The following is a 9,483-nucleotide window of genomic DNA, read 5'->3' on the forward strand; positions in this document are numbered from 1 at the left end:
TCTTGATTTCTTTATTTTATTATTGTTACCATTGTCTAGTAATGAAACACGAGCTTCTCCTTTCTCTTTCCTCTGCTCAGGCTAGGCTCAGTGCAATCGCCTGATCTCCCACTCCCTGGGAACTTATCCACGAGTTCTCTCTGTCTATCTTTCTCCTAGTATTTTCTTTTTGTTGACGTTTCGGGCTATTTGACTTTACAGACTCTCCAGGAGCGGCCCAAGTCATCACAGTGGCACCCAATATATTTCTTGATTAATATTACTTGATCAACCCAATAATATTTGCCTTATTTGACTAGGTGCGAGTAAAATAACCTGGGTGTAACCTTGATCCCTCACCCTGACCTAATTTGTCTTGTCTAGTCTGTGTCAATGATCCTTCGTTACGTCAATGTGTTGCCGATGCCCACTGGATTCAGGGAGATAGGCTAGTGGTTATGTTTTTATCTAGTTATTATTTATTACATATATTTTGTCTATTTGAATTCTATTCAATTGAAGTTATTCCTCTTGTAAAATTAAATTTCATATCACACATGATCAGAAGTAATGTTGTCATTGGAATGATAGATAATTTGCCTATTGAACGAATACAGGTACTCATCGGTAATTACCTAGCCGGAAACCACATAAATTTCAGTAATATTTCAGGTGACAAAACCAAGAGAACCAATACTGGCCCCTGGGTGGGGATCCTGACCTCCCATAGCGGGCAGGGGGGGGGGACATACTGTGTCTTCTACTTCTATCCCCTTATATCTGTTTTCCAACATGCTTTCTGTCATTGTCTTGGAATGAGATTACTTGGTTTTGTCTTGGCCCTGGCCGGACTCCTGGCTGGGAGGGAAACAGTCAAATGTATAGTTATTGTTTTGGGAGATGATATTTTTTTTCTTGTAAATCATCTCTCTGTTATGTATTAGTATATTTGTTATCTTCAATGTATAATGTAAGCATTTGAGTGTATTCCTCTTTGTTGGATTTTGTGTTTGTGTCCGGATGAGACTTATACATATGTGATCTCAAACTAAGTACATTGGTGGTATGCTCTTGGAATCTACATCTGATCCCTATTTGTTCCCAGTTCCCCTATGTCTTACTTTTTCTTGGGTGCTTTAAATGTAATTCTAGAACTTTTTACTATCCCATTTTCTTCCTTTTTACTGGCGCTGATATAACCTAAATGTGTTGCAAGCGCCGTAAAACCCTTTAAAACAAACAATACTGGCCCTACCTATCACTAGCCTACCCACAACGATCATTTTCATTTTCAGCTTCTCTTTTCTATACCTGAGGAGAACATTGAAACTCACATCATGGACACCCTCAGAAGTGATCCACTCAGTGATGAGTATTCCTATTCACCTTTAGGTGCAAATGAGAACAAAATACCTACCATTGTAGGTATATATACGTAATAAGCAAAATTATTGTACAGATAATATCGATTTTCACTCTCCCTTTCAAAACCTTAGGATTGTAAAACTCACACCCTGGACACCCACAGCAATTATCCATTCGGTGACGAGCACTCATTCATTGGTGCAAATGGGGATAAATAAAAGATTTGACATTAACTCTATGAATGTTCAAAAAGTTCCTTATGAGTTTAAATATAAATGGTCACAAATGATGACACCATTCCTCAAAGTGAAATTGAAACAGAATTTGAAAATTCTGTCATGGCAGTTTTTTGCATCGCTTGCAATTTTTTGCACATTTTCGAGATTTTGCCCAAAAAAAAAAAAATATTTTAAAAAATTTTGTGGGGACCAGTGATGATAATCTTCCGCGGATTTTTTCATAAATGTTCCGTTGATTTTGTCATGTCAAACATTTTCTGCTAAGTGGTAGTTCATGAAATAAAAAAATGCCTTACTTCTATAATTTTTTGACACCTCTGCTCAGTTGCATGAATTTTGGTGACACTCCTTTATTTATGATGTTAGTCTAGACACATTGGCGCCAAATGTCAAAAGTAGCACAAGACACATGGTGGCCATGGATGAGAAGATGATCGAAAGGGGATGGAGCAAATGGGTGTAAATATTTATGTACCTTTTAGCTGTAGCATGATAGTATATTTGGCGATTTTATAAGCTTGTCTTTTTTTTTTCTTCCTTTTTGATTTTTTTTTGGTATTGTTTTTGTTTGATTGTTCTGAATTTGTTAATAGTATTCAATACAACTTGTGTCTAATTATAAAACAATTAAAAAAAAAAAATTCATCAATTCTCCCCCCCTCTCTCTCTCTCTCTCTCTCTCTCTCTCTCTCTCTCTCTCTCTCTCTCTCTCTCTCTCTCTCTCTCTCTCTCTCTCTCTCTCTCTCTCAGCCACCCTTCTATTTCTATCTTCATATTATGTTTTATAGATAGATATAATTTGGTAATAGAGAGATAATATTATCTGCCAACCAGTACGATTAATCGTATTTTAGTACGATTTTTGGACCCCAAAGACGCGGATAGGATTTTCGTGGATTTAATACGATTTTTTTTAAAGATGTGTGATGTGAATGATGTTGATGATACATTTGATGCATTGATACACACGTGTCGTACACCAACTGTAGACTGTGTTTCTGAATGAATGATGCATCACATTTAATACTATAGTTATCATTTCAGTTGCTTATATGATGCCGGTTTTCACCAATATTTTTCTCATACATTTTTGAGGATTTGCATAGAATTATGCATATAAGTAAGCTTGTTTTATACTTTAAATTTAAATAGTCTCAGACCACATTTAAACTTTTGCCACTTATTAAATAGAAAATTATAAGTGAAATTATAATTGAACCAACATCTTTGACTTTGAAGCCTTCAATTTAAAACTGTATTGCAATTAACTTAAACATAAATGGGTTATTTCCCTTTATAATAACTAAATTACTCTATTTTGATTTATAAAGTTTATAATGATCTTTTTTATTCCTTTATTATTTTGTACGAGTGTTGAATTACAAAGTGAGCAGCTTTAGGAACGGTATTTGGTTCAAAATGAGAAAGAGAGAGAGAGAGAGAGAGAGAGAGAGAGAGAGAGAGAGATGTCATTTGATAATATATATGGAAAATATCTTGCTACTGTTGCAAATTGTCATCTATTGAATTGAAGACCATTCTCCCAGATATTTTATCTCAAAACTTTCTCATAACTGATGTAATGGGCTAGCAGATATCACCATTACAACTTCATTTGGTACATCAGCATCTCTTACCATCAACATCATGACATCACCACTTCTACAACTGCCATCACAGCATTGTCACGGCCACAACCACCACCACATCACTTCTACCACCACCGCCACCACAGCTTCATCATCATCACCACTACCACTAGAGAACCATCTCTACAACAACCAACACTTCTTCCACTGACACTAGCATCGATACTACCTACATGTTTGGGGTCTTTTGGTCATTTCTTTGAGTGTTTCGAAAGCAATTTCCTTTGATATTGCAATTTCTGAGCCTTATGATAATTTGAAATGGCCATTAAATTTTAGTTTGATAATTGATAATTTTGTAATCACTAGAGATTGCTTGAATGATGAAGATCAGAGTTTATTTTGATTTGGGATTGATGTTAGCTTTTATTTTTATATAAATTTTTGTATAGTGCACACTTTTTTTTCCACATGTGCGGACAAAATACACTTTTTTCTTCTAAAAATACGCTTTTTAGGGTCATGGAATACACTTTTCATCCTGGGAAGGTTGGCAGGTCTGTAATAAGTTAGGCTGATCGATTTAAGAAATGAATGTTTAAAAGCTAATATATAAATTTGATTTGTTGATGGAATATGTTTTGCAATTAATTAAAGATTCTTATTTAGGTTGCATTAATACAGACACTAACCGGGTTTGTTATGTAAAAACAAATAGGCTACATGTTCCTCCTGGTCTTTTGGCCAAAAGTTTATCATAATCACTTGATATAGTGGGCGACATTATATAGGCCTCTAAAATGTTTAATTGGAAATGACAATTCATTAAATGATATAATTTGCAAAAGGTCAGGATGTGTCTAATGATCAGAAGTGCTTTAGGGCTAAATAACTATGAATAGCTATGTTATATTTGCATTAGAGATTTGGGTTTGACTGACGGGCCGGTAGATTTTCCTCCTTTTTGACAAATTTTCATTATCATATCACTGGGGGACCTGTGCTGGTGTCAGGATGAAACAGTTAGATAATCTCGAAATAAGTACACTGATAGCGTGTTCTTCCTTTTTCTTCGATACTTTAATTGTAATTCCTGGGTGGGGATCCTGACCTCCCATAGCGGGCAGGGGGGTACATACTGTGTCTTCTATCCCCTTATATCTGTTTTCCAACATGCTTTCTGTCTTTGTCTTGGAATGGGATTGCTTGGTTTTGTCCTGGCTGGGAGGGAAACAGTCAAATGCATAGTTATTGTTTTGAGAGATGATATTTTTTTCCTTGTAAATCATCTCTCTGTTATATATTATATTTATTTTTAATGTATGATGTAAGCATCTGAGTGTATTCCTCCTTGTAGGATTTTGTGCTTGTGTCCGGATGAGACTTATAAGTGATCTCAAGCTAAGTACATTGATGGTATGCTCTTGGAATCTACATCTGATCCCTTTTTGTTCCCAATTCCCGCGGGTGGTTGGATGGGAGCATCACCCTTGAATCATATAACCTATGCTGTTTGCATGGGTGTACGATTCGATAGTGATGTCGTTTCTTCTTCTCTTTACTAGCCTATCCTGCTTCTTTGGTTTGTGATTGTATTTTTGACAGGGGATATTTTTTTTTCTGTAAATCTTCTGCCTGTTTGTTCTTGGTTATTTATAATTTAGCTTATGATATCTTTAGGTTATGATTTTGATTTACATTTGTACTATTTTTGTTAGATTGCTTGTTTTTTGTTTCAGCGGTCTCTCATATAAGGGAGCGTTCACATATTACGTCATCAAAAATTTGCCCTTTTTAGACCCCCCCCCCCCTCCCCCAAGTCATCACTTGTCATCATTGACCTGACCCCCCCCCCCTCCCCCAACAGATGATGACGTCATCTAATTTAATAAAAACTAAAAGATAACTTTAATTTCACAATATTTATTATTCATTTTTCAAACCATAAACATTGATTATCAACGTTTGATAAAACACATTCAGACATTTTATTAATTTCAGTAGGTACCGCAAACTGCCGCATAACCTGCATTGAGAGCGTTTTTCGTTGATTTCACAATAAATTCACCTTGTAATTTATTTACATTTCGACCATTTTTAAAATGAATGGTATCAGTGAAAAGATCAAGAAAAGCCCTTTCCAATGGTGTTATTTTTGATTTTATCTGATTCGGTTAATAAAGAAAAGATATCGGATGAAAAATACGACGATCTGACGTTTTCCCCTCGTGAAATCTTGCGTTTTTTCAACATTACTGCGTTTGAATGCTCGGCGAATTTGGGCCGTGGTCGTAATCGTGCTGGTTATTGCAGTATTCGATGAAGTAAATCTTAACGAATCTGTTGATACTAAATTCACGATGGTTATAAAATTTTAAGTGACTTTTTTTCAAACTTTATTCAAAAAACGGGATTTTCAGGGTTTAAAATGCAAAATTAGAAAAACCGAAACCACCATGTGAAAGATCGTTCAATTCTCTTTTAAAATAACTAATTCAACAACGATTACTTGGTATCGCCCAATTCCGCCAGCGCGATAAGAAACCCGATGCCCAGCATTGAATTTACTCTTTACAATGGCCTCCTGCCTGGAGCACGGCCAGACGAACGGGCTTGGAATTTCTTCTCAAAATGGATCATTAGATCTAAAAGGTGAGTTTTAATGTGATAATTATATCATTAATACTCATAGCTTCATGTATATCAATGTTTTATGTATTTGTGATCTAAATGACTGCAGTTTTTATCCATTTTATGTGTCTGTGGTGTTGATATTACGAATGGATCCTGACTCAAGCCAGACTTCGTGCAACGGGTCAACTTTGACACAACGCGTATTTTTTTCAGAGAAACTAATGCATTAACTATTTAAATATTTCATTAATATGAATGATAACTCAAGTTATTTAGACATGTGCATGGTGTTTAAGCATATTTCTTTTATCTATGAATATAGTTTTAGTGTCAGTCATGTCGTTAGGGTTAGTAAACAAAATTCAAGATGGCGGCGTCTGTGTAAGTGTAAGGTTTACGAGTAAGACTTAAGAACTTTCAGGGTTGTTTTGTTTTCTTTTTTTCCTTTAACCATCATACCTTCTTTGTGTAGCTATAACCTGTAAACTTTTAAATCAATATAGATTTTGATTTTTTTTTCATTTAATATCCATTATAGATGAACAGTATCAAGCTTTGAGCAACACTTTCCTTGCATCTGGAAAAGGTCGTCGCCCAAACCTTCCCCCATCCATTGTTGTTGACAACAGATTACTCTTACAGCTTCATTTGCTGAAACAAGAAGGAGGATGTTCCTGGGAAAAAGTAAGTTGCAACTGAGTGGTCATGAGTTTTTATCCTGTACTAGAGATTACGCAAATACATTTTCTCCTCCCTCAAGTTCAGGACAGATGGTAACAGCAATACTAATGTTCATTGAATTTTAATGTCTTTGCTTTTACTTTTATGTGTTCAAGATTTTGACTTGTAAGTTTAAGGATTGAAACATGCTCAACAGGAATAATCAAAGCATAATTTTCTATTATTATAAAAATCACAGACATGAATAGCTTGTTAACTGTGCTAGGTAGGTGGGGTGGGGAGGGGTGCACATAACGGCAGCCTTAAGCAAAACATCAGTCTCCAATAAGATAAGGAAAGTTGTGTTAAGACCATTGCGTCTGATTGGTCTTGTCGGGTGCGAACCTGGGGGGACATCTCGATCTGGACTTCAGAACAAAACCAGTGGTTACAACTGCTTGCAAGAAGGAAGTAAGTTCAGTTTACAAAACAGTGATTGGTAATTTGATTTTGAAAAGAAAAATGTTTTCTGTCTTTATTCCAGGTCGATTCATGGATGGCGCAGATAACACCAGCATTTGATGCCCGCGTTGGTGTGAGGAATGCCATTGAAAGGAGTTTGTCGTCCTGGGAAAAGTTCACTGACGGGGATGATTGTGCTGGTTTCCTCAACAATCCGTTGGACTTATCTGCCATTTCTGACGATTTGACTCTATTGGGAATCAACAGACTGAATGTGAGGGCAATACCCGAAGACTTTTTTCTTTCATCTATCCTTACAAACAAAGGTATAATTGATCTATACCAACACATCAATTCGATGAATTATTCTATGCAACTTTTTTGGTCTTGGGTAGATATTTTATTGCATAAAAAATTTTCTCTAAAGGATATTGAAAAACATTTTTCCTCTGTATTGAAATTGTATAAAGCTAAGCAAAGAAATAAACATCGTAATGCTGATGCCTTTACCTCATTTTTATGTGAAGAATTTACTATTAAATTTATTCCAGTACAACAGAAAGAACCCTCTCTCGTAAAACTCTCCAATTCTTGTACTTGTAATACCAATAATTTAAAGGCAAAGATTGATACCCTACAGAAAGAAATTATAACATTGAAGTCTGTAATTACTGATTTGCATGATGAGCGTACTTCTTTAAATGTCAAGTTTCAAGAATTAAAAATCAAAAGTGATAAAGCTGAGGAAGATAGAAAAAGAATAAATGATAAATATTTGGATGTTAAGCGTAAAGCAAGAGAAGTTGAATCTTCAAAGACCAAAGAAATTGATAATGTTAAAAATGAATTGAATAATTTGTCCTCTATCAATAAGCAATTTAAGCATACTATAAAATTACTTGAGAAAGAAAATAAGAACAATGATGATTTTGAGAGTTGTAAATGTTCGTTTCAAGATGTTGATGTTGTTTCTGTTAAAGAGCCTTGTAAAAATGCTTATTCTTCTGCCATGCGGTCTGTAGTTATTGATTTGATGTCAAGGGTAGGGGTGTCTGCTGACAATGTTAAGCATTGTATATCTACTATTTCAAAATGTCTGTTTAATTACAGTTTTGATCATTTGCCTTGTGCCAGAACATGTAACAATATTTGTGAAGAAGCTAATGTTATTTGCCATTTACAAAATGCTGAAGGCGTCTTGAACTCTTCTAATGTTACTCTTCATTCTGATGGTACATCACGAGACCAGCAGAAAATTGTAGGCCATCAAGTGTCACTAGACAATGATACAACATTGTATTTAGGTTTTAGTCCTATTGCTTGTGAAGATGCCAATAGTCTTCTGGATTTGACAGTCAATATGTTCAAAACATTATCTGATGTGTATAGTTCTTATTCAGATATTTCCACTCATGATGTTTTAGATAATTTGTTAGAAAAGGTTACTAGCACAATGACTGATAGGGCCTCTTGTATGAAATTGTATGATTCAAAATTGAATGATTATATAAATGAAAAACTTGGTCGAGGTGTTCAAATTTCCTTTTTGCATTGTAACGCTCACTTCCTTTTAGGTATGAGTGCTGCTTGTGAGACTGCATTGTCTAATATTGAATGTCAATTGGGTGATGGGGATGGTCTTGGGAGGGATAGAGAGTCAATGTTTGCTAGGTTTCCAGTCAGATGATATGACTGCTACATCACGGACAATCAAACATGCATGTGATTTGCTTGGTCCCAGGGTGATCAGAAGAATGGTTATCGGGTTTACTGGTTGACCCATTGTCCCAGCTCTTTAATTCCATCATTCAAATCTAATCGATTTAACTGTTTTTATGCAGCTGCAGCAGCATTGATTTTTCACCACTCAAGCATTAAGGTTTTTTTTTCATCTAGCATTTTGCCAGAGACCATTAATCAGAAAATGATCAGTTTGAGTTATGACATTTCAGATCCCACCATTATGTGCTTGATATGTGTCATTGCTTTACTTTATGTTAAGGTGACTGGGCCATATTGGATTTTGTTGACAAGCAGTAAAGTGAAATATAATGATTTTTATTTGTATGTTCAGAAAATGTTTGCTTTTTTCCAAGATCCTTCTTGCCTTATGGATGATGATTTTGTCTGTGTGTTTGGTGAAGAATTTAGACTTTCTAGTCCTACTGTTCAAGCAATCAATGTTTTTGTATCAAATTGTAATGATGATCAATTATGTATTATGAGAAATGCCATTGTCACCATTTGTACTGAACTTGTTGCTGTAACTAAACGACAGTTAGCAGACTTTTTAGATGGCTCATTTAGTTCAGCATTGCCCGCTGAAATTTCTTCTAAGTTAGCTCATTGTCCATTGACTAATTTGATTGGTGAAAGTGCCTTTGGTGACTTCGATTTTGATGTCCACAAAAGAAGAAATTGTTCATTGTTTAATCGTTCTAGCATTCATATGTCTAAGCGAAATGATGTTGTTGATTTTATTGCAAGTAAAACATCTAATGAAAGAGATAATCTTTTCAAATTTAGTAGATCATATGCTCCATGTTTAAAGAAAA

General features: G+C 35.1%; 1 protein-coding gene across 1 annotated transcript; it reads left to right on the forward strand.

Annotated features, from left to right (window-relative positions):
* The first annotated feature begins 5,240 nt into the window (after positions 1-5,240).
* Positions 5,241-9,483, forward strand: LOC144958062 (uncharacterized). The gene is made up of 3 exons (XM_078889662.1): positions 5,241-5,824; positions 6,345-6,490; positions 7,011-9,483. Exons 1-3 carry the CDS (start codon positions 5,749-5,751, stop codon positions 8,613-8,615), a joined length of 1,827 nt encoding a protein of 608 aa, XP_078745788.1. The 5' UTR covers positions 5,241-5,748; the 3' UTR covers positions 8,616-9,483.

Source organism: Berghia stephanieae, chromosome 12 (assembly GCF_034508935.2).
Source record: "Berghia stephanieae isolate SIO BIC M18660-M18661 chromosome 12, UCSD_Bste_1.3, whole genome shotgun sequence".
Classification (NCBI taxonomy): domain Eukaryota; kingdom Metazoa; phylum Mollusca; class Gastropoda; order Nudibranchia; family Aeolidiidae; genus Berghia; species Berghia stephanieae.

What these genes read in the sequence shown, in the direction of transcription:
- LOC144958062 (XM_078889662.1), top strand. Translation starts at nt 5,749, where the DNA reads ATGGCCTCCTGCCTGGAGCACGGCCAGACGAACGGGCTTGGAATTTCT. An exon ending in TGGATCATTAGATCTAAAAG is followed by an intron (nt 5,825 to 6,344) that starts GTGAGTTTTAAT and finishes TATCCATTATAG; the next exon opens with ATGAACAGTATCAAGCTTTG. An exon ending in GAGGATGTTCCTGGGAAAAA is followed by an intron (nt 6,491 to 7,010) that starts GTAAGTTGCAAC and finishes TCTTTATTCCAG; the next exon opens with GTCGATTCATGGATGGCGCA.